The sequence below is a fragment of the Nesoenas mayeri genome (genome assembly GCF_963082525.1).
Source record: "Nesoenas mayeri genome assembly, chromosome: 1".
Classification (NCBI taxonomy): Eukaryota; Metazoa; Chordata; class Aves; order Columbiformes; family Columbidae; genus Nesoenas; species Nesoenas mayeri.
Window position 1 is genome coordinate 157,826,836 of NC_137541.1, and position 26,085 is coordinate 157,852,920.

Here is a 26,085-nt window from a genome sequence, read left to right on the forward strand (position 1 = left end):
GCAAATGGTAGCTTTTGCTCCCATCATTACAAGCTTTACTCCTGTACTTACAAACTTGGTATCCATCAATAACAGCCACTGAAACAGGTAAATGAGGTGTCTCAACCCTGAATTGCCATGCTTCACTACTCCTGGATCTTTGGCCAGAACATAACAGGGAAAAGCAGGAAAAAATGCAGGCAGCAAGAGAACATTAGACCATGTTTCAGAGCTTGAAGCAATGACCTGCAACTAATTTTCTTCTTTTTTTTTTTTTTTGTAATTAAGCATTCCTGGAAGACTGAGGCTCTGGATAAGTAAAATTAAAAATAATCTGAAAGTGTCCAATTGCATATGAAGTGCCTTACATAAGAGACTTCAATTTCATCCCATTTTAGAGCCTCTGAAATTACAAATCATTGTGTTTTACTCTGATCAGTGGTCACAATTAGACAAAAGTTTAACCAAACTGATCAACTGGTCAAAACATGGGTGGGGAAAAGGCTAGAAAGGACATTTTTCTTTCAGTATCTCATAGTATAAATCTTTTTTTGTATCAAAATAGTTTAAGAATTTGCCATCTAGATAAAGCACCACCCAGCTGTCTGTAATTGACTTTAATATCTACAGATTTAAGACTGCCTTGACTACTACTGATATCAAAGACAGGAACTAGTCAACAGAACACCAGAAGAGCTCAGAAGAAAATCAAGAATACATTTTAAAGGGTATGCCTTCCAACTTATTAGTCAAAACTGCTTTAAAAATACTTGCAGGAAATCTTTAAAAAGAAAGAACAAAAAAAGACTATTGAAGTGTAACTGAACTGCAATAACATAATACTATGTATACCTTTTTAAGGACTAAAACCAATTTTATTTGCAGTTCTCTAAATGTTCTGGTTTGGTTGATAAGCTATTCACTTTTTTTTTCTGCTCCCAGGACAGTGATCAGTAATCACTTGCTACCCCAACAGGGACATAAAGGTTGATGCACAGAAACACTGACTTCGGTTGTGCCAGCCTAAAAGCCAGCCAAACCTACACTGAGGGGTTTCAGGGTCGTTAACCAGTGCAGAGTAAGAACCCCAACTTAAATTGAAAGCAGAAGGGTGCTATGCTGATGTAAAGTTCTCTGCAGTAGTGCAAGTCCCAATTTCTACTTGGCACATGAGGCACAGCTATAGCTTTTGACACAGGTGAGATGTATTTGTAGCTAGAACAGTAAGAGAAACTTCAAATGCAGATACATCCTTTGAATTATATACCTGTGATGAACCTAAATAGCTTCTTGTGGCTAATGTCTCAAAATTAAAATGCAAAAAGGCCCTCAGAAAAGTATCTTACTGCATTGGATTCTTCTTCTAGAAAGCATTTAAGAACATGTGTAATTTCAAACATATGGTTAAATATTTTCCCCAATATTAAGCTTTAGTAAATAAAAGCCAAAACTCATTAAACACATATTACACTTAACCTTAATCAAAGTGAGTCCCAGACAGTTTGCTGGTTGCTCTTTCCATGATTCTGCAAGACAGTCAGAAGCTGAACAGTAACTTTATTCCAGAAAGCACAGAAGAAAGCCTGGTGGTCTGGATGATATTCAAGCTAATTGCTGTCTACACAGTGATGAAGAATGAAGATTGTAACATCACTGATGTCAGTCTCCATATAAAGAGAAATGTGCCATGCCTAACTTCTGACTATTGTGTCCAATTGCAGATATACTTTGAAATAACTCCTTTAGTGAGCCACTCATTACTGCGTATTATGCACATTTCACAAATCGTGGCTGCACTTGTTCTGTAAAGTCCAGTTTGTAAAGATAAAATGTGATGATTTAAGAGACAGGGTGTTAATGTCTAGATTCTTCCAGCCCTATAGGAAACAGGGAACTTAAAAACTATTAAAACATTATTTGTTCCATAGGGATTACTTATTACACATTCAATTTAGCCAACCATGTCTGCTGAGAGGCACACAAATCCCACCATAGCTAATTTAAGAACTTACCAATTTCCCTTGCAATTCTGACAGCTTCATCTGCATCCTGTAAAAGCAGGAAATGAGACCCAACGTTAATCCCATCAGCCACTGCACTGTGTCCTGAGGGCAGTCATATATTGCACTACTGTCTCCTCTGATTCATTTAATGTTTGATTTTACAACCTTCTGACCCTTTTCAGCCAGAGGAATGTAAAATTAATACCATAAGTGGAATGTAAATTCTACCTCATCATTAGTATACTGAGAAACTCAAAGCAACGAGGAATCAGCTGACAGGAAACACAACCAGGATCGCAAAATGATTTTCTGCAGTTGTAGGAATTTAATGCTAGAATGTAGAAGTTTACAGTCAATAATGGATCATAAATCAGATCGTTAAAGTTTGTCCACTGCCAGTTTGTTTCTGTCCTCACAGGTATTTCTTGTGTTTTCCTGGTTGTTGTCAGTAGGGGGAGTTGATTCTCTATTGTTTGGGAGTGATTCAGGTTCAGAAAACTTGCAGAACTACTTTAAAGACTTTTTTTTTGGTCTACAGAAGAAAGAATATAAGCATTTCACTTTTGTAAGTATTTATTCTGTCTTTAGAATGAAACCTTAAATGCATCGCTTTAAACCGCATCTGAAATAAGAAAAAAAACACAATTGTTTCCCTCTAAAATGAGTCCCACACATTACTAGTGTATGAAAATTAGAACAATTCCTTTGTTGATGCCACCTATTGCTTCAGCTGACTCCCACCACTATAGCCTGGTACAGAAGAACGTATTAGGAAACCCAGAGAATATAAAACAAAATACTTTAATTGCTTACTACTTAACCAAATCTCTTTTCCTGCAGTAGTTAATTGTGGTTTCTTCTATTGATAACAATATAATTCCATTATCTAATACTTGAAAGGAAAAGAGTTAAGCTACAGTGGCATGGGTTAAGTTTGAAAATTCCATCCAAATTTGCTAATATTTATACTATTTCAGGACATGCATTAAAACATTTGTATGGAAGGCAGTAATGTCTGGAAACCACCAGCTGCTAAGCGTGTCTGAAACTATGGGGGCTGACTTATGAACATTAAAATGAAACCTGATATTTTTAAAGCTTTCAAGGCAATCCGTTTTAAAAGCACCCAGGTCAGAACTTAAAAAAAAATACATAAGAAATGTTCATACCTGGTTCATTTATGTCTGATAATAAAACAAAATCCTCTTTAAAAGTCTTCAGTACCTAGTAACAGCCCCATGAAGAATAAGGGGGCTGGCAGGGGAAGTTGTCAGAAAATTTAATTTCCTTTCATTAGCTAGTCTGCTCCACAAATCGGTGCTTGTTAAGTTCAAAGCAGTCCTGAAAACAACATCAGTTTTAAGTCTTTTTACTCCAGTCACATCTGTTAATGAGATTTTTCCAAATAACAATTGTTTTTAAGTCAAGAGAAATCTAGCAAAAAGCCTTGCACCCTTCCCAAAAAAAAAAAAAGGAAAAAAAAAATCAGGGTTTACTGTTTTATTACACCTTGCTGCTTTCCATGACCCTGCACCCTCCAAATTTTAGCTTAAAGGGATAAAATGCATGAAAAGGGTCATTTAAGAATGTTAGTGGTTTCCACACATTGAGTTTGAAGGTTCTTTGTTCCTGCCTGTGACAGTTATGCGAGAATACTTCCCCTTAATAGCCTCTCTGTCAGGAAGTGTTAAACCTGCCAAATGCAGACAATTAGAGCCTCTTGAACAAAATGCAGGAAGAGTGATGACTGATGAAGAGCCACGATTATAGTGGAGAAGGAAACTTTTACATTTCTTTTCTCTTGCAAATTTACTCATATATTTGCAAAATAGAATTAAGAGGGGGGAAGCAAACAGGGTGATTTTTTTTCCACTTAGTTACCTGCAAACAAGTGGCTGATACGTCGCAGCCCACTGGAAGACAAGCTGACAATCATTAGAGAGGAACTTTTCCCTGCCACTGTATTTTTACACACGCATACAACAACTTGAAATAATAAGCGGTATTGTGTCAGCAGCTCTAATTGTCTCAGTTCTGGCTTGAATAGACTCAAGTCATCTGCCCAGCATGGTTACTAATTTACACTATTTTAACATCTGCTTCTTTTACAGTTCTAATGTCTTAGAACCCAAACTCTAAAGATACAAAAAAAAACCCATTCAAATTCTTTAGCCTTCAAAGAGCATTTCTGAAATTTTAAAAAATGCTGAACTTTAAAAAAAAAAAAACAAACTTAAAATAAACAACTGACATTGAAATTTGGTAAGTCTTTTGATCTTTTTCCCTAAGAAACTATGTTTTTTAGGATCATGCATTTCACTTGCAGCTTCCATAAATACAGCAGCAGTTCAAGCACTCATAAAAAGTTAGGACAGTTATTTTAGATTTTTAGTGCAAAGAACTTATGATAGATACACAACATTTTCCATAGGGGGGCAAAAAAAACATAGTTCTATAGAGACTGCGTAACACAAGTCTATATGTGCAAAATATAGGAAACTACATTGGTACTAAAAGCATTTTGAATTATTTTTTAAAAGCCAAAGTCCTCAATGATTTACTGCTATTTCCTCCAAAAACACATTAGATACACTACCATTTTCCCAAAATAAACAGCAGATTGTAAAGAAATACATAACTTTAGCACCACCTTTTATTGTACAAATAAAAATACCCAAGTAATGGTACAAGCTCATAAAAATAATGAGTTATAAAATGATGTCAGTGTTTTTACAAATGGCTGTTTTCATTAAGTTAAAGATATAAATACTCAATCTAGCATCAGAATTTCTAATCTCCTAATTTCACATACATGCCTCTCTGCCAGGTACCAGCAGGTGGAGACAAAAAAGTGAAACTATTCTGATGTAGAGGAATGCCAAGATGAAGCTGTTGGAGAGACTCCTAGAGCTGTAAAACACTGTATTAATTATGAAGAACTATATAATAGTTTTCACAGCTGAGGGTGTTGGGTTTAGAGAACCTCCAGCTCATGTCTTGTCTCCAACAACCTCTTGAGTAATATAGGGATCATTTAATACCAGCCTCAATAGTGTAGTGCAAGAACACAGCCAAAACAGGTGCCTCAAACTTAAATACAATACATTCATAGCCTTGCTGAAAGCCTTCAACATGTCTACTGACATCAGTGAAACTCAGACACCCAGACACACTCACCTTCTGGGTTTACACCCACAATGTTCCATGAGCCATAAAAACAAACCCACTATACATGGTGAAACAACATTAAAAAGAACACCATACCACACACACTTTCTTCCCTTGCCATTCCTTTGCCTGTTTTTCACCATGACATCTTGTACTCATTCCTCAGCCTCCACTTTCTTCCTGTCGCTTGTTCCTCTTTACTCATTTACATACACTACATCTCCGCTCTAACTTCAGACACTGCTCACATGGATTAACACATTCTTTTAATTAAGACTATTTACCACTATCTGCCCCAATCAGGTTTTAGATACTAATTGTACTTGCAGATTTTGAAATTAACTACCTTCTAATACTTTGTTGGCGCTCTAGCTGACAGCACCAAGACTCAGGCTCTTTACATAGGTAGACTCTTGCCCAGACAACTGAGAAACTGAACCGGGGATGAGAAGAAAGTTACTGTTTGTCAATCTACCCCTCTCCACTCTCACTCCATGTCTTTCCATTCTCAGTTTCATATTTACTACATCATTTACCTATATGCAAATATTTAGCTGTGTGTTACAACAAGCATCCTCCTCTTCTATCCTTCCAGGTCCTTAAGTAAAAGGTTGAAAGGCTTCCTTCTCTTAAATTTCTATTCGCTGGGAATTTTTCTGCATGCAACTTCTCCAGTAAGTTATTGCAAAAGCTTAGCAACTCCAGTGTCTACTATGTGTAAGTTATAAGCAACATAAGAGGGGGAAAACAGCATTTATCATGAAGGACCTATGTATCTGCAGCACTAACAAGTGCTTTGTTACTGCAAGTAGCGAAGATTTTTCAGTGCAGTCCCGAGTTGAATAATGAAGCACTAGAAGCTGTTACTCTATGCTTGCTTTAACTATTCAGCCACAAAGAATACACGCAACTGATCTTCCTTAATTTCTGGCATCAGAGGCATGAATGCAGTTTTCTTCCAGCTTTATTAGACTCTTCTACAAAGATGAAGCCACTTATAATCAACTCAAGTCTCAAACAGACACTTAACTCCTTCCTAGGACCTCTAAAATTTTTATTTCTCAAGAATAAAACCCTCAAAGATTTCAAATGCCTCATAACTCTGTGACCAAAACAGGTCTTCCACAGAATTGCAAAAATACTATACAGTCCCCAGTTCCTTCTGTGCTGCTCTTGTGATTGTACCTGGTATCACACAGCTTTGCCCTTCCTATCTTAGTCTGAATTGGCAAAATAGTACATCAAGCTCTAACCAGACATCAGGCATCCTCTGTGACCTATTCATCCAAGCAAAAGACACATTATCACACGAAAGAGATCAGAGGACAAACACAGGCACATATTTAGATCCATAGCAAGCATCATAATTATCAAAAGGTTTTTTTCCTAGAACTGGTAACCAAAGCACTGGTTAACCTGCAATTTTCTTCTCCCCTTTCTGATGGCAACTACAACACTGGCAGTGTTTGTGGACTCTTGTTTTTATTAGATGAGTACAATGCAGGATTTTTCTTAATTTTGTTTTTTTTCCTCCAATCGACATTCTTCAGATACTTAGAACTAGTGCAAGGCTGAGCTATGTGAAATTAGTATGATATGGACAATTTAGAATCAGGCAACTACTTTTTAGTTCCTTTCAATAGCTGAGGACTGGAGTTAACTCAGTCCTATGCTCAAGTTCATTTGGTGTTAGGACTATTGCTGCATAAAGCCAATTGCCAAACAGATCACTTATGTTAGTTTCATTTTGTGTCAGGAACTTCAGATAACTGCTAAACACAGTGCAACTAAAGGTCTCAAACGAGAACACACAGGTAAGTAGCTCAGTTTCACTGGTTATATGGCTCTCTCTTCATTAAACACTACCTTACTTTATCAGTTTTGGGTGGGTTTTTTTTATATTAGCAGAACAGACCCTCACATATGTTTTAATTTTATACAGTGATAAAACCAGCATTTTGAGTAGTTGATTCTACATGAGAAAAATTCTTGTGGAATGTAGATGATTAATTCAAAGTTCTCCTAATTAGATGTTTTTCTAAAAGTTGTTTTCAGGATGTCTAGAAGAATACACAGGACACACAGAGGATCTTCTGCACAATAGTTTGGCCACTGTTCAATCTTAGAGTGCTAAAGGACCACATACACAATGCTAAAACATTCAAACACCTGAAGGAACGCTGCATTCAACTTATCACTACCAGACTTCAGCATTGCCACAAACACCATCCTAACACTCATATGGAACCCTCCAGAAGAGAAAATTCTTTGCACTTTTACTTGTTGCAGCATATGCCACTGCCAGACACTACACATCAAGCATTTCCATCACGAGTACTAAAGAATTCTCTTGTGCGTTTTGACCTCAGCTATTTCATGATTTTATCATTTTTTCTTACTAGCCAAGTTCTCCAGGCATCCTCATCAGAACAGATAATTTTGTGGAAGCTTAGCTCCTTTGCCTTCTATTCACCTTTCTCATTTAGTTTGGGTTTTTTTCCTCCTAACAGAGTTCAAAAATCTAACAATGCTGAACATCATTGCTCTGGTGTACACTGCTCCTTAAAATACAGTCTGCATTCCATCAATATATTCAGTTGTTCTGAATTATCTTGACATTTCTTATTTCACCTTGTAAATAAGACTTATGATGATCAGAGGTCAATATTAATTGTCATGAATCAAACCTGAAAAGCTTTCCCTTCAACTACATTATTTAAACAAACTTTTCACTTCTTCCTGAATCTCCAAGTTTCATTTGAAAAAAATTAACTTGACATGTCAACAAAAAAATTCCAACCCAGGAGGTCAGCATTTTATAATACAAAGCTTTAGGTGTGTACAAAGGTTTTACAGGAAAAAAAAGCTTGTTTTCCTACATTAACACAAACAAAATATAAAGACACAGGAAAGCTTCTAAGAGCCCAATACTTATCACTATAGTAGAAAATAAACCAAAACCAAGACATACTTTATTTCACCTTACAAAATATAAAGAAAAACAGTATTTTTTAGAAAACTATTGGAAATTATTCCTTCTAAAACCACAGGAACACTAGCTGTAGAATCAAAGAGCCATCAACTTTCCCCCACCCTCATCCCACCTTTTGCAACACATGAAAATCTACACCATCAACATAAACCATAAAATGGAAACTTCACACAGCGTAACAAACTTTACTGTTAATTTAGGGCTGTCAAGATCTTGGCCAACAGGAGGACCTGAGAAATGTAAAGATATGCAGTCAAATCCACATGATATTACGTGCCCTGACATTAAATTTAAAGCACAACATTTTTAGAGACTCCACAGAAGTAAACCTTTATACATCATTTATTATAAAGGACTTTCTCTTCTCCAAAGCTCTCTCACTAGTAAAAATCTGTACCCATTTCTAATTACATCTTCTGGAAAAAGAACTTGCAATTATAATTACATTCTGGATCAGACCTTCAATAGGTGTACTTCTATTTAGACACTTCCTACAGTGGGCAGACAGTAATTAAATGATTTCTCACCTTGACTACTCCATCAAAGCCAGGGATAGTGTTGACCTTTGCATTCTTGGCTAACAATTTGCTTTCAATCTTGTCTCCCATAGCTTGAATAGCATGTGTGTCAGGTCCGATGAAGGTGACACCTTCTGATGCCTGCAAAGACAAAGAAGATAACTATAGGAGATGAAACTAAAAAAAAAGTCAACCTTACACAGCCATTGCTATTAATTTCTTCCCCTTTTTGAGCTAATTAATGAAACAACATTTAGAAGAGACAGTGATCTGTTTATGTAACAACTTAGTAATATATAAGCAGCATTTCAGCTAGTTCATCAAAAATGCATATGACTTTGTGAAACTACATATACGCACAGATTCAAAGACACAAATTAGCATTCGTATAAATCAAAGCCAGGCCAAAAAAATAGTTTAAGGTGGAAATACTATAGCCTGAAAGTTAGAAATATCGCTTGAGAAAAGAGGCTAGTTAACTCACCATTAAACAGACACAAGTGATTTACAAAGATACATTTCCAAACTGTAATGCAGTAGAAAACTCCATTAGGTATTCCTAAAACCAAACCTTGATGATACATCAACATGAAAGTGCAGTCCCTAACTCAATATATTTAAAGATCTTGAAAATAAGGTCATAAGTGAAACGATGTTTCCCCAGTTCTTTCTGGCGACTCCTTTCCAATACTAATGCAGAAACAGGTTAACAAAATACTTCAATACTTCAACTTTAATACTTCAATACATCAGTAGAACACTGAATTGCATTTCCCCCCTCCTGTTTCTCTATGCCAAAAACAGACTTCAGCGATCAAGTACAATGACATTTTTTCAAACTTCTCCATGGTCAGTACTACACTGAGCTAAAGGAAATTCTATCAGAACTGCTTTACTGAAAGATACTGATATATGCATGCATGTTTCAGGCAACTTAATATCTTTAGACATACTAGTCTTGCATAACTTTTTACAACTGTTTCATTGACTTTTTTTTTGACCAATTCTAAGACAGCTGTAAAATGCTTAAAGACAACTTGTTTCCAGCCAGTGGGCAGTTTACTTAAAACCTATATTAACATAATGGCAAACATTCAGTTTATCAGGATTCACACCTCAGTATTTTGTCTTTCTGATATATACTTGTACTGCATATGTTAGGGTTGCCAGACAGTTATAGTCACTTAAAAAAAAACCACGAAGCTTCAGGAATTTTCTGTGTGACAGCAGCACATAACCACAGAACAGACATAGGAAAAATATGTGGTTTTTAAGTTGGGGAACAGTGTCCTCCTGTTCATGATCTTACAAAAGCTGAGAGCTCCCAACATGCTTGGGAATCACTGTTTCCACTGTCAGCAGATTCCCAGCAGGAATAGTGTAATATCAGAAGCTCTGTGTAGACATCCTATCTAACAGGGTGCTACAGATAACAGAGAAAAGACCAGGTAAGTATTACAGACACAGCAGGAAACTCAGTGCTAAGACACCCAACCCAACTGCAGAGCATCAGTCTAGCTACATCAAAGGCTTGCTAGCTTCAGCTCACAAGGAACCATCTGGGTTTTTATCTCAGCCCACCTCTTCTCTACTACAGTAGGCTTGTTAGCTCAGCAACTCAGTAATATTGACTTGATGAATAGATGTCTTACAAAGTTGGGAAGACTGCAGTAGAAGGAAGGGAAAGCAAGACGAACATGAGGGTGCAGATCTGTTAGTATTATAATGCCAAGGGATCTAAACCCTGAACAAATTCACTCTTTAAAGGAGAAAGGAAATAAATCATGGAATTGATGTTCAAAACTCATTGTGACACAAAGTTCAGAGCTGACCATTTCAGGAACACCAGCAGATGCCAACCCAAAAATTGATACTTCATTCCCTCTTAACAAGAGTTTTAAATAGGTGCCTGCAGGTAGAGCAGAGTTCCCTTCTGTCATCAGACTATATTTCAATCTTAAAAGGCTTTGTAGAAATGGTACACATGCACACTTGGCAACTGGAACTTATGCTGTCCCTCTTGTATCACTCCTAAACTCAAAAAATAATTTGTTTCTACAGTTTCTGCCATAACATTGTTGTATCAGCATCCTGGTCAATGCCACTTCCAATTTCACCATATATTGCTTCCTCTCCCCACCTTCTTCTCAAAGTCTACCATCAGAAACATAAGATTTCCACAGGTCATCAAGATAGCAGGTCCAAAACTTTTGCTTTGCAGTGAAAGGCATCTTACTTGACTTGCTGTCTCTTCTCACTGCCTTGTGCCATGGACTTTGAAAGTGCTCAGATCATTCTCTGCTCCCACCCAAGCAGGTAGCTGGATAAGAAGAGGACAACACCATTCAGGAAAGACTGATGAACCACCTGAGAGGGAACACTCCAGGCCATTTCAAGAAACTAATCTGCTGCTTCCAGTATATTTGGTACATGAATCCACTCACTTCCAGTCAACACATCACACCATCTCTTACATAGAAAGGGTGTGCATTCTCTGATGTGACTTACAAGTCAATTTAGTGACACTCACAGGAAAACACTGTCAGCTTAAGGCACCTACTGGACAAACTCTTGCAAGTCTGGCTGCAGTAATTTAAGACCTCACCACTCAAAGCTGCTTGCTGGAGCTCTCTGCCAAAAGCTTGTTAGCTCATCACCAGAAAAGTGCCCTAGCATCTTCATTGCCAATACTCACATGTGATGTACTAGACGATCTGTTCAAAATTTCAGTGCCCAATACTGAAAACAAAAAATTGACCATAACAAATAATGTGACAGTAACATCTTCAACTCCCACAAAGATTTATCAGCACTCAATTAGCATCCTTAGTTTATGAAACACGCAAAAAGCAGTGAAACTGTGCAAAAAAACTCCTAGTGTCTGATGGCAGTCTGCCCACGTGGCTTTGCCACTGTAGCAGCAAGCACTAGAACCTCTTCTACACAGACACAAGTTTACACACTGTATATCAAACAAGTTCTCCCAAAAGTTGTTAGTCCTCCACACGTTCATCAGCATACAGCATATTCCAGCCTTGAAGACTAATTATCTGGCCACAGAACATGTCAAGTTTCAAAAAACATGCACCAGCATTTTCTTTAGAAACATAGCTGTGATACCTCTGTATCACTGTTCTACTTTGCATAGTCAAAGGTACAGACAAACAGTAACGAATATTTTACAAAGTAATTTCAGAATAAATTCCATGCCAAGAAAGTTAGCTCTTTGACTATAGAGTAGATATTGGCAAATTTTCTCCAACACCCTTCTATTTTTGAGAGCAGCAATAGTTTAATTGTAATCCTATAAGAATCACAAATATCTCTTTTAAAGCCAGATAAAGGCCATAATTTACCTTCAGGGAACACAGGACCCCAAATATGGCAAAAATTAAACAATTCTGAAGTAGGACAAGCAAAAGCAAGATATGGAAAATCTGTTTGGGAAATTGGTGGTTAAGCAGTATGTGACCTTCCCAGTCTGTCAACCACGTCTGACTGCTCTGGGAACAGAGTGGGGTAAACTGACCTACACTAGTGTAAATATTAATACCACACTCAGCATTTGGGAAGGACCTGTTCATATGACAAGTTCTTACGGATCTGAGGTAACTGAAGAGACTGATCCCAGAAGAGGAGATTCCTTTGCATCTCCTCCTCGAAATTATGAATGCAGACATTCACAATCAGTAGTGGATTCAGTCTCAGTGACAGGATAAGCAGAACTAAAGATAGAAAACATGAAGGAGAGAAAACTGTATGAACTTATAAATACTAGTTCCCCTGGCAACATATACTCTTCTGTGGGCTTATGAATATGTGGCAAACGAGCCAACTCACTGCCAGGTCTATCAGCAGTGCAGGAAATGACTGAACAGTTCCAAGCCAGCTTTATACAAAACAAGGGGTACTAAAACTTTTCCTCCATCTTTTACAACATTAATTATGGACAGTGAAATACACTTTTTGGTGTCCTCATTTGAGCCAAGATATGTGAATCTGCATGTAACACCAGCTTAACATGAGCAACTCCAACCAATAAGGACATATGGCATGTACAAAACCACAGCTGTGAAGAGCCTCATGTTTTATCTTTCAGGATCATTTGGGCAGGGGATTCTTTCACTCACACCATGCTGAGGTGATAAAAGACACTCCAAGTGCCCAGCTGCAAGAGTTCCTATAATTACCTCACCACCCAGAAGCAAGAGCAATAATGCAAGCTTTGTACTTGTCCATTCCGTGGTACCTAAAATAGTTAGTTGTAGGAAACTGTTTCCCATCTCTGAGGAAGAAATGGCTGAGAGTATAGAGAGATCTCAGGAGCAGTTGTAGTTGTTCTACCTTATTGAAAACAAACTCTCCTACATAAACACAGAGATGGCTTTAAATTAGGTCATGAAATTTACCGGATAACACAAACAATCTGTTGCATACAGCCACTGAATTATATGTCCTCAGACTCACATATGATGTTTTCAAGACCACCCAAACTTGGGGTGCTACTTATTGGATGACAGCAACAGTAATTTGCTTAGAAAGGCTTAATTAACCCCAGCACTACTGGCTGGGTAGGCTCAGAGCCTGCCATCTGTCAGGAGTGACCAGAGAAGTAACTGAGCCTCTCTTGTTACTTTTTGCCCATTCTCTCTGCTTTCTCTTCTGTACAACCCTTCCCACAGTCCTATCCACCCCCTTTTCTAGGGCATGCTCTGGCTCTCATTCAACCTAGCTGACCAACATGGCAGATGACAGCCTAGATTTTTTTTGTGAGCAGTGTTTTCTATCGCTTTCATGATGTAAAATTAGCTAAACAGAGCAGCTAAATGGGCACTGGAGAAGGACCACAAACTGCTGGAGCATGCCACTGGGAACAAGAACCTTCTTTTGGGAGAAAGCACATAGGTACATCCTCAGTTCAGGTGTGCAGGGTTAGGGACTGCATGCTGCCATTCAGCCTGCTTTTGTGGTAGAGTCTGCATTTCTGTTTGAAGGTATGTTTTAAAATGAAGCATGTTCTTGCTTCTCTGAGGAGCACTGAATCACAGAATGGCTGAAGTTTGGAGCAAAGCCACTGCATGAACCAGCTCTTTGAGATGCACTGTCAAGCAGTGGAACAACTTAAGGGCAGAAGAGAAGTCGAAGCAAGATTCTGTTGCAGTGACATAATATTAAGACCAGCAAGTATGGTAACAACTTACCACACTGAAGAACTTATTGGTGAATACAATTGAGAGAATGTCCACAGACAAGAACTCCATCCAGTAGAAACTTATTAGTCTGGTTTTCAATGAGGTTTTATCCCATCCCTCAAGTTTTCTCCACAGGGAAATCTGGAAAAGGTTTCCACAAAATACTCACACTCAACTGTTAAGTTTTTTCACTGTTGTACCGTGGAAGGACTGCTTTAGTTTCCCTGCTCTCTTGACACACAGCCAGTCAAGGAGTCAGATGCAATGGCGAAGGGAAGGGGCAAAGTATCACAAACATCACAAACAATATCTGAGTTCCAGAAAAGCTTGAATCTTCTGCAAATACAGTCTCCCATTTATGGCAGGGACTCATAGTTCACCAGGAGGAAACAGATCACACAGGTGCCTGCAGCCACATACAAAGCAGAGCAGATAGACGGCACAGCTCAATGATGATTCTAATAGCTAGCTGGGCTCAAATGCCTCTAAGTTATGTGAGCTAAATGCAGGGTTGAGAAGCAGAGCTCACAGCAAAAAGGTCTAGAGGTTTAAATAACCTAGAAAATAACCAAGCAGAACAGGGAAGTCCAGTTGAAGTGGTCAGATGAAACATCAAAAGACAGACGAGACCAGGAGTCCTACCAGAGAAGAAAAAAAACCCCACACAACACCACACTGACATCTGTTGAAATAGGTATGGAAGTAATAGATCACCTCACAATACAGGAACTGGCCATTCAACACTGGGAAGGAATCTCCCTAGGAAATATACTATAAGAATGTATTACAAGCAGCATCTGCTCAGTAACCTAGAAAATACTTCACTGGTAAAATATTCTACAAGAGCACATGGTGGAGGTGAAAGAATGCCCTGGAGCTTCCTGCTAGATGCACAGAAATAATCAGCTCAAACAACTGAACCCTGTTGCTGCTATCCTGAAAGTTCAGAATAAAGAACACACACAGGAGTATCCAGTGATCTGCCCAGGCATCAACCTGCACATTTAGCATTAACAAAATGAGAATTTCATTCTACCCAAGCTTATTTTAACCTGGAAATGCCTGAAACAGCAACATGCCTGGGTATTTTCATAGATCAAAGGTGGTAACAGCAGTTCAGCTAACAAGAGTTTCTCCAAACTTGATTGGAATTAAATAAGTAGAACTTTTCAAGCCAAAAGATCTTCAGAATATACATATTTATATATAAAAGACAACACTTAAGAGTTACAGCAGCATATTTCATTAGGACGAGAGTTTTTTAAAAAGTGAGCCAGCACTGAAGAAAAGCAAACTACAGCCTTCTGTACAGGCTTACAATAGAACAGCATAGCACCTCTTAAGTGAATACAGTATGCGATATAAGCAGATGGATGAATGTGCTAGAGGGGAAAGGGATGTAGCATCCTACTTTTCTCTGACTATACCCGCCTTTGGGTAGTGTAGCTCTTTCTAGAGGTCTGGCTTTTGTTTTGTTTGAGGGTTTGGGAAGGAGATGGAATAGTACAATCACCTTGAGCTGCATAAGCAGCAGGCAGACAGCAATAGTAACTAGCCTAGGAACTAAGAGGTTTATTAGTGATCAGTAAAGTGAGAGAGCCCAGTGCAACTTGCTAGAAGAAGGAAGTGAAGAACTGAGATGCTCAGCCTGTCAGGCCTCCTTACTTGTTCCAAGTTCTACTTGAAATAAAAACTTACTGTTACTTGGCTCCAAAACACTCTATTTTAGAAGCCAGACCCACCAGGCAAGCTATATCACCACCTGAGACACTGTACTGTGCCATTTTAAATATCTGTAATCACTGTCTCAAATAGGAGTACATACTGTAAGAGAAAGTGATACATTAGAAGTGTTCCTTTAGAAAAGGAAAATCTAGCAGAATAGAAAAGCTTTACCTGAAATTGAGCACAGCTGCAAGAAGTTTGTCTCGCTTATTAAAACTGAAATTACAGAACATTAAAGCATTTTCACAACCACTACCTTAAGAAAAAAAGATGATTGCTGGGCAGCAATACTAAAAAAAACTGAAAACCAAAATTCACTCATTTACTTGGAAGTAAAACAACACAGATGCCAGCTTCTGTGTTTAATTTCTGGCATGGTAAAGAAGATGTTAAATTCCCTCAAGACATTATTCTAAGAAATACATCTGATGTATTTAACCCTGTTCACACTGGTGTCCCAAGCATATTTTAAACAACGCAAAGCTACAAAAACACATTAGTCAGTTACCAGAAAAATCTTGTACTATATTTAAGTTCCACCAGTATGATCAGATGAACTTCAGAAGGACCAAATGAAAACAGGCTACATCCAAGCCACAAAAATGCCTTGTCTAAAGCAGGCCAACAATAGAATGTAGAAAACAGCATATATCCCTATGTCATATATACATATATATTTTGGTAAACATAAATATACCTATGTATATTCCAATATCTGGGGATAGGAAAGTTTGTTACACTACTCTAAAGCTCAGCTTAAACAAAAGACAGCTCCTGAACCAGTATAAACAATCTACAGCTACTTAACCCCACCATCCCAAAAAAGTGTGCACCTCTCCAAAGAGGTGCATGACCTCCTGCATAAACACCAGGGAACAACCAGAATAAATCCAGATAGTATCACCTTGAGCACAACTGTTGAATAGAAAATACATTTTAAAGTTCAGTTGTAAGTCATCCCCTCTTTGATTCCATAGTAGTAACAAGTTAAAGTAAAAACTGTACTAATCAGACATATGTGCAGACATCTTCCATAACAAGATATAAGCTGTGAACTCATACCATCATAAAGTATACACACAAAGGATAGATGTGCTTGCACTGATTTAATTCTGCATTTTAGAATTTTAAAAGTTTCATTAACCAAATATTTCACAGTGTATACTTACGCTTCTAAGTGAAAAAAATGGTATTCAGTCTCCAGGTCATATCTTTGCAAGTGAAAAGCAGCACAGAAGCAGCTTTTTCCAAGGACTCAAAGCTACCAGATACTGTGGGAAGCACAAAAAGTATCTCTGGTGCTCTACACTTGTAAGTTTTCACTTTGGATGTGATTATCAAGCTGAAGTTTTACTTTATAATTTCACTTTAAAATAGTTTAAAGCTTTAGATGGTCTACATATTATTTTATATCTTTGTCCAGAAACCAAATGCAATATTGACTTTTTCAAGTTTCTCAAGCATTTCTCAACAGCAAACTATAAAACTTGAACATACAGTAGTTTGTATGACATGCCACTGTCAATGACTTGTTTCATCACCTATAAAACATTCCCACACACACACCACCCAATGCACAGGAACTTAGCCTTGCTATGTTGTAAAAAGTTTGAGTATTCGACTGTATCAGTAGTAATGAATACCCATAAAATTTAGGGAGAAAAAAACTAAACTTAAGAATTTTCCCTGGATGGTTTCCATATTGCTTTTCTTCACTTCGTGGCATTGAAACCACCCTTGATTTTTACATGATAAAAGAAATCTGTGGAACTAATCCTAGAAACCTCTTTCTGTTTCCTTGCTAACACCTCCAGGCGACAGAAAAGACAAAATGCTTCATTTGCATCCTTAAACATTAGAAACTGCGAATGAGCCTTTTCAGCTGCAAATGTTATTGCATCTACGTTTCCAGAAGAGAAAGAAGGTTAAACAGCCTGCTCAGGTTTATGTTAACTCATCTCTTTTTAGCACCAGGAGCAGCACAAAGAGCAGAGAATGTGGAAGCTTAACAGCCCAACCTCTTTCTTCATTACGTTCAATTAGATCCTGGAAATGGATATAGCTGCTGATTACACGAAGATAAAGAGAAGAAATCAGGTATGCACAAAGGAAATGGCAAACACTAACAAGTGTAATCTTAGTCTTCCCAGTCATCTGGCCTCATGAAGACCATTTTATTTTTCATGAAACACAAAAAAGTTCTATCAGTTATATGACCACACAAGATTCTGCCTGATGTAAAAGCAGCATTTGTTTAATCATTAATACAAACTCTTAGTTCAAAATGTAATGGGCTGGTGTTTCACAAAGCCATTTTGAACACATTAGTAAGGTAAGAAAGATTCTTTGCTTGATGTGCTATGTAGTACTTCATCTTATCAATTAAAGAACAAATCTGAGCAACAGTCAAATAACCAAACACCGCTATTAAGCTGCTTTATTTCAGAATACAATTCAGTATAATTTATTCTTCAGGAGTACTATATCATTTAACTAACAACATTTTTTAAAATCAGGATTCAACCTACATGGTATTTTTAATCTGCTTGAAGTGAGAAAAAGCATTTAGAATTACTGTACTGAATTCAGTACAGAAAGCTAGCAGCACTTTATTTTCTAGGCCATTTGGTTTTCAGTTTGGAATAAAAGTCTTCAGCTTGGCAGAGAATGCCCATTGAGATGTTTAACACAATACATATTACACTAAACAAAAAACAGGCACTCACTGAGAAAAAGCAGGACAGAATGATAAGGAAAACAGGGGAGCATCCTTCTAGCCAAACCAATTCCTCACAATACCAGGGACTTGAGCTTATAAACATACAAAATTCTCTGTAACAAACTATTAAATTGAAAGTTCGGCAAGACAAACTGAGTAACATGAACAGTTCAATAACCTGACTGTTGGAGCAGGTTAAGAAAATGCATATGCACAAAGACATTCTTTCTAGAGGCGTACTATTTCTCCTGTCCTACAGATGCATATGAAGCTTTGCAAATGAATATGGAACACAAGTGTACAGCCTTAGTAATTATACTTTGCAATGCCTTAGCTTGTGTTTTTTCAAGGTGGGGGGAAGAGACATGAGAATACATTTAGAAGTCAACAAGTAAGGAAAAATTATCACTGTGTTACTGAGATGTTACAATGAGCTTGCAGTCAGAACATTAATTGTATGCAGAGCGGGGAAATCCTTAATAAATCAGAACCAGTAGAGAAAAAATTTAATGTTAATAAATCTGTCTCTATTTTTCTAGATATTCCACAACACTTTCAAAGTGCCAATCACTACATTTACATTACATATTCAGAAATCCAATTAAAACTTAAGATGACTGTCTAAAAGCTCACACCACTCTGAGTTTACTGATGAGTTAAGATTCAGGAACCTTGGTATTGATAGCCAGGAAGATAAGTGACCCTAGATCCTGATAACCACTCTGCACACGGAGAAATTACATTGAAAAGTGTCATTTCCCAAACACTGTACAAGACAAGGACACTAAATAAGCAACACTCTTCAAAAACAAGGCTGCAAAGCCCACTACCATGACGAAATTCTAACATGCAAAACTCCATTCTACCCACCTAGAGCTCTCTTTTCCTCAGCTGGTTGGTGTAGTTTAGCATCCTCACTGCCCTTACACAAAGGCAACCAATTTATCTCCTGCCAAATATCTGCCATCGCTCATATCAAGGTAGTATTTCTTCAGTAGATGTAGCTATCCTCAAACATTTGATAAAGACTGTTTTGAAGACTTTAAGAGAGTTTATAGATACCAGAAACTATACAAGATGCAGAGCAGATCATTGAGTTCACCTCACAAAACTGGAGGCATCTGCACCTTGTTAGTAAACTGGAGTTACTTTCCCACAAGAAGAGTTGCATTAAACAGTACTAGATTTGATTTCTGACATTCAAAAAACAACATAATGTAGTACATAGGAAGGATAGGACTAGGGCAGCAGATGCTCAAGATTGAAGCTTCTATAAAATCCCAAGGACAGGATGCTCTCCCATAGGTTAGGTCACAGAGTTGCATCCCAAAAAGACACTAGCCCCATCATAGGTCTCAATTCCTCCTACCTCTTGCACCTCAAGGAGCATCCATGCAACTGCACAGCCATTGGTTTAGGAACCGTATCAGCTAAAACCAGCTGAAGCAGCTTAAGAGAATTTTGAGGAACAGTCCCTAGGAGGGACAGTGGCAACAGTGACAATTGCAACAAATACACTGTTGCCAGACATATAATAGAGTACATAGGAAAAGTGTGCAGAAAAGGTATAGGCAAAATGACTGAAAATTACTTTTGTGGCCAGAGGTGTCTGTGGCAGAGAATCACTAAGAGGCCAGAACTGCAGGTTACAGAGATACTGCCACAGCAATGGTGATGAGATGACTGACACAGGAGGTAGCTGCAATGTATAATGACAAGGGATATTGGAAGAAGGTGATCAAACACAGGAATGGGTAATCCAGAGAGGCTGTGGAGTCTGTGTCCTTGGAGACATTCCAAACTCAACTGGAAATGGTCCTAAATAACCTGTTGCAGTTGATCCTGCTTTCAGAGGGACTGGGTCTCCAGAGATCTCTTCCAAATTCATCTACTCTACAGCCTTAAGTGAAGAATATCAGGCAAATTATCACCTCTGGCCAGGTGAGAAAGGTTAGAGCAACAGTATGGAGAGTTTTGCACAATCATTGTTAAAAACAAAGACAACCCTCTTAGATTGTCTGAGATGAAGGAATATGGATCTTCCTACTGAATCTCACATTTGTTTCTTTAACAGAAAGCAGTGCCTTTTCATACTGATCTTATCTAGTAACTGGTGGTACTGTTGCCTCCAGCCATTTGTTCCTACATCTGTACTACAGTATGTTGTCCCCTAAGTTTTGCAGACACAAGTGATGACTATTAGATCAATGAAATAATTGTTCTAAAACAAACATACAAAAAATCTCATCCAAAGGTTCCCACCTCTGAAAGACAAGCTCATCCCATTACATGGTCACCACAGGATACAGCACAATGCTGGGCAGATACAGCTGGGGGCAAGCAGGGACAAGAGGGAACGCCCTGCACCAGCACTGGTATGGAAACACTTGGGAGAAGCAGCTACAGCCTGCAGGACGGAGGGTACTGAAATAGTGTTTCTGTGATGCCCTCTCATAGGTTGAGCAAGCACTAGTACACATATGGGATAACATCAGACAACACAGCAATAGTAAAAGACTTATCTCCTTCACCACTTATTTGTAAAAGTATGCATGTAGTAATTACTAATATAAGATGTTCCTATTTAAATCTTACATAGTTCCTTGGAGAAAACTATGGGCTAATTACCCTGTAATGAAAGATAACTAGTTCTTACAGCTGCCCACTGGAGAGAAGTCCAATACACTGCATTTAAGTACACGAAGAATTCATTGATTTTTTTTTTTCCCTCTTTGGAAATTATTCTAAGAAAATTCTACTTTTTTCTGTATGTTCTAACACTCAGTCTTAGGTACTTACATAGCTCTTGCTATGATTTCTATTTATACTCAACATGATGAAGTTTACACAAAATATTATGGGCAGAGGTGTGTGTGACTGTGTCTTAAATGTGGATGTTCAAATAAAATTAAGAAAAAAGGCTCAGGAGCTTTTGTAGCCAAACTTAAAATTAAAAGTAATGTTATCTTTTAAGTAATGATACATGTATATACAAATTCAGATTTTCCAAACTGTTCTTACTCTCATATATTCCTGCATGAGTCAAACAAGCAGATTTGGCCCTTTGCCTTCAGTTTAAAAGTAAAACAAAAAAACCTACACATGATCACATACACCACTAAATATTATAAAAGTTTCAAACTTTTAGAAGTATGTGTATATTATAGCTCTTGGCTAGTATGAAGAAATAAATAGATTTAAATATGCCAAATTCCACTGTTAACAAAATGTGATGGAATAGCAATATTACAACACATGATGCTACAGCTTGGGATAACCACCTCTTACTATCCCGGTGTCAAAGAAAATAAACCAGTAATAGGTATCAATACGTAGTACTAGAGGATTTATAGGCACTTATAATAAAGCAATCCATGAGATCCCCTCATGGCCCTGCTCCTTGTGAACCACAAACATTCTGAGCTCAAGATAATGTACTGTGACAAAAACATCTACCATGTACTCTTGAAAAATACCACCTCTGGCTCTGAAAGACAAATTTCATGTGGTGGCTAAGGGTGGAACAGCTTTTTGGAACATACACAACCAAGTTCCTCCCTCTCCCTCCCAACAGATGGGCCTGAGAGTTGGACAGTCTGGCTTCACTGGTGCTGTAAAGTAATTAAACAAACAAATCTGGATTCTGTAAATAAGCATGTGCTTGAAATTAAGCATGCTTAAACAGTTGCAGGATGAGGGCCTACATTTCAAAATTTTAGCCTGTAGAAGAAATCAGCCTATTAAATAATGGCAATCATTCTGAAAAGTTGACATTTCTTTCTTCTCAAAGGTCCCCGGAGTTTTGGTGATGGCAATGGGAGAGAAAAACTTGGGTAAGCTGAGACTAGTCAACTATTTTTTTAAATGCAAATTGATGTCTCAGGAGTGCTTAAGACAGTAAACAAGACCACCGTACCCCACAAAACTTTCTATTCTAGTATTTCAGCTAAGTCATATGAAAATGCAACAGAATTCAAGAAGTCCAACCTCTAATTTATCTGCTGCGCTAGAATGACTTGGAAATTCTCAGCAAACAGGATTTTTGTTCATTAAGTGGATGTTGAAAAGCATGTGACTAGATGATGGTCCTCATAAAGCTACAGAAAAAAACATCCTTAAAGGCAGAATATACTCAGATTAGCAGTGAAAAAGCAACAATTGGTATATACAAAAGGCTACATTTAAAGAAAGTGACTTTGGTGTATTTAATGCTCCAGATTAAGTTACAAAATGTTTCTTACCCTGTTTTTATACCCATCAACATTGTGTAGGACATCTGTAATGGACACATTCCGGACTGAGACATATTGCTTTAAACACACCTTTTCCCTGTTCAGAATCCACCACCTCACTCACCAGCCACCTCCTGCACCCAAGAAGAGGCAACAAGACAAGGAGAGACCACAGTGCAAATGCACACAAGGAACAAACAGCCTGACTTCCAGGCTTTTCATTTTTCACACTTAGTCCATCACATTTTGCTGGTGCTAGCGCTAACTTCTCTTTCCAGATTACTTTTTTAGCTTGCTCTAGATGACTACACAAATAGTAGTCCCAGCACAAGGGAGATGGCAGGAACATGCAACCAGGGCCAACATCACCTTGAAACAGCAGGAAAACTTTGGCTTACAAAGGTGATGAATCCACACCTTTGCACAAATACCCATAAAACAGAAGATGCTACCACGGCTCCCATTCCTTGCCTGGCAGGAGCAGCCCAGGTACCACTTGCAGCAGGAGCTACAGCAACACTTGAGACATTGAGTCTGGAGTCCCAGAAAGCAGAAAGGTTAGAACAGAAAGGAATTTGCTGTGCATGCTCTACATCTTCCTAAAAAGTAACTGTTCCCACCACTGAAATATCTAGTATGACTGACATTGCCTGTTCATCACTTGTTAAAAGATCTTTTCCCAGTTCCCAAACAAGTATGCCTTTTTTCAGGTGAAAGGTGGGAGTGACCTGCTCCAAATTAGAGATTTTGAGTTTCAGAGCTATTACTAAAAAACACAAACACCCAAAAAACCACCAGTTGTTTTAAAGCAAGGAAGAATCACCACTTCCAGTAGAAAACACTTGTTTTTTAAGTATGATGCCATGATGATCTCTGCAGTATCCTAACAGTATTTCATTAACTGCCCAGAAGCAAGCTAAATTTATTCCTTCCCCAAGCCAAAATTTCAGTCTGTGTGTATTTTAAACAACAACACAATCTGAAGAGTGTATTTATTATTAGCCTGTGTATAAAACTGATGCTCATCTCTTCAACAAATTAGAAATTCAAAAACAAAAAAATCAAAACTAAATGAGTACTGACAAGAGCTGGAGATACCAGCTACACAAAAAAAGCCAATCTGACAGAAGGCATACAGAGAACAGCTTATGAATTAGAGCTGATGCTTAAGATGGATTTTTAAGAACAAAGATCCTGGCTCCCGAGGTTTTTCAATACAGAAAAGAATTGCAAAAATAAGGAACTCATTAACTCATGTCTGGAATAAATAATGCTTTCACCCTGAATATAAATACATTTCAAAATAATTCAAAAATATTATGTACAGAAAGTGGAAATTCCAAAAATAAAGAAATCAGGATCAATACTGTCACTCTTTCACACATAATTGTGCCCTCTAATTTTAAGGACCACAGTCCAGAGACCAGGTCCCTAATCCTGTAGGTTTTTATGAATATCAAGAGCTTATCTTTTAAGAAAGCCAAGTAAAAGCTACATTACGTAGTCTCTTCAGCTTATAATGAATCAAATATTTAAATATTTGAAGTCTGAAAATTCTTGGCTCTTGTTGCTCACATTTTAAACATGGTTCCTGCTAGAAAATTACTATAAATGGAGGGCTTTTGTAGTTTGCAATTGCACAGTATACCTGATTAAGCTCAATTTTTGAATAATTAACAAAGTTACTACATTAACTATGATCTCTGTAGTTTTCACTGTAATCTTCAGAATATGGTCCAATGTGCATGTGAAACTTCAGGCTGTAAGACAGTAACAAAGGCCAAACTCCAGCTATCTTCTCATTTCATTTATGAGAATACAAGGTCAAAAGATATCTCATAATCAAATAGAAGAGTAAGCAACCAAATAAAACTCAGTTAAATTCAATTCTCAATAATACTAATTTTACTTCACTCTGTTTAGCAATGGCATTCAACCATCACAGAAATGTGACTTAGAAAGTTTTATCCATGCTGAAATCGAATCATTATCTTGCTCCTTCTTTTGCTAAGTTCCATCTCCATTTCAACTCCCTTAATTTACCCCTGTAGTAGCTTTCCTGTTGAAATATTGTAGGAAGGTCTGTCATTCCTAGAATGGAATCCAGTCATCAGATCCTATTACACTAACAGAACAAGATACAAACATATTACACTAAAAACTCCTTAAAAAGGAATAACACTTAATTGAATAAGGTGTTTTCTTCCATTACTTTTTATAGATGCAATTGTGATGACTGATGAGCTACTACACATACTGAAAGTACCTGGCATTACAAATATTCATTCATGGAACCACACATTCAGTAGGAAATAGTTCCTGCACCAAACCATAATGCAGACTTAACGCAAATTATCTGGACTTGAATCTTAATATGCAGACAAGAACTTCCTCCCCTCCCCCACGCTTCTGCTGCTCTTTCCTAGTTTTAAGTTTTGGCCACAAATTTCCTAGTCTCCAGTTCTGTGGAACATCAACTAAGAAAATGGATCTGTGCATTTCCACTGATCACACAGGAGTCGAACTTAAAACCAAAAGAACTCACACACACCACCCCACCAGAAACCCAGAATACAGAGTCAAGGGGAAAAGGGAAGATAACATTTGGTTTTAACTGCAAGAGAAGAATGCCTGGCGTAGAAGTTATCACAAACAAATCTTTTTTCCATAGAAATGTGGTAGAAGAATGCTAAATCATTCAAAGCAGTATAGACTTCAGTTCATGCATGAACATATTGCAGATCATTTATCCTTACTACAAGTTAAGGTTGTGATGGAAAATTCCAATTGTAAATACAAAGAAAAAAAATAATTTCAGCTTTCTGGCACTTGAAGTTAAAACAATAGCCTGTATTATAGTCAAAACATAATAAGCAAATATATTGTAGCATCATTCCCATGGATATATTACTTGTACACAACTCTTTAAGCTGTCCCTTACAGATTTTTTTTTGTGCTGTATGGTATGCAGTGTAGTAGATTTTTTAAACAAAAGCAAAGGTTTTAGAATTAAGTATTTGACATTAGAAGAACAGATATTGTACTTAACAGTTACATTCAGGAGGAAAAGCGCTCAAAGCAACAAACAAATCACCAGAAATAAGAGTAAAAACACTCTAGGAAACCAAATACAAATTTATTTTCAAGAGAATCTTTAGCTTCTTGCCGTAGGAGCTGTTTGAACCTCCCATCCCTTTAATTGTGGAGGTTACTTAGGAAATTCTATGTCAGTCAGGACCAACACTGACATACAGCTATAGCAGCCCACTTTCAAAATTCTTGAAAACCCATTTAAGGATATCAGTAGGGGGTAAATTAAAGCTGTATGCATTAGGAAGCTAATAATTTGAAAAATGTACAGGGGCAATGAACCCTGAAGTTATCAAGCTCTGAAATGACTAAAAAAGTGTTTTGTATATTTGGAAGTAAGTACATATAAAAAAGCTGTCATAAAAATGTACAACTATAATCTACCACACAACTTAACATAATACTAACATCTGAAGTATAACAAAATCTTGTAGATAAAACATTTTCTTTAATTTCATTTTATTTGC

The 26,085-nt window shown here is 37.5% G+C and overlaps 1 protein-coding gene across 1 annotated transcript in view; it reads right to left on the reverse strand.

Annotated features, from left to right (window-relative positions):
- PCCA (propionyl-CoA carboxylase subunit alpha) overlaps positions 1-26,085 on the reverse strand; it is a 285,773-nt gene that overhangs the window by 201,087 nt on the left and 58,601 nt on the right. Inside the window, exons 7-8 of the mRNA XM_080356435.1 lie at positions 8,670-8,801; positions 1,992-2,028 (exon numbers count right to left, since the gene is read on the reverse strand). Coding sequence (XP_080212561.1) covers positions 1,992-2,028; positions 8,670-8,801 — 169 coding nt within the window. The remainder of the gene's footprint in view (positions 1-1,991; positions 2,029-8,669; positions 8,802-26,085) is intronic.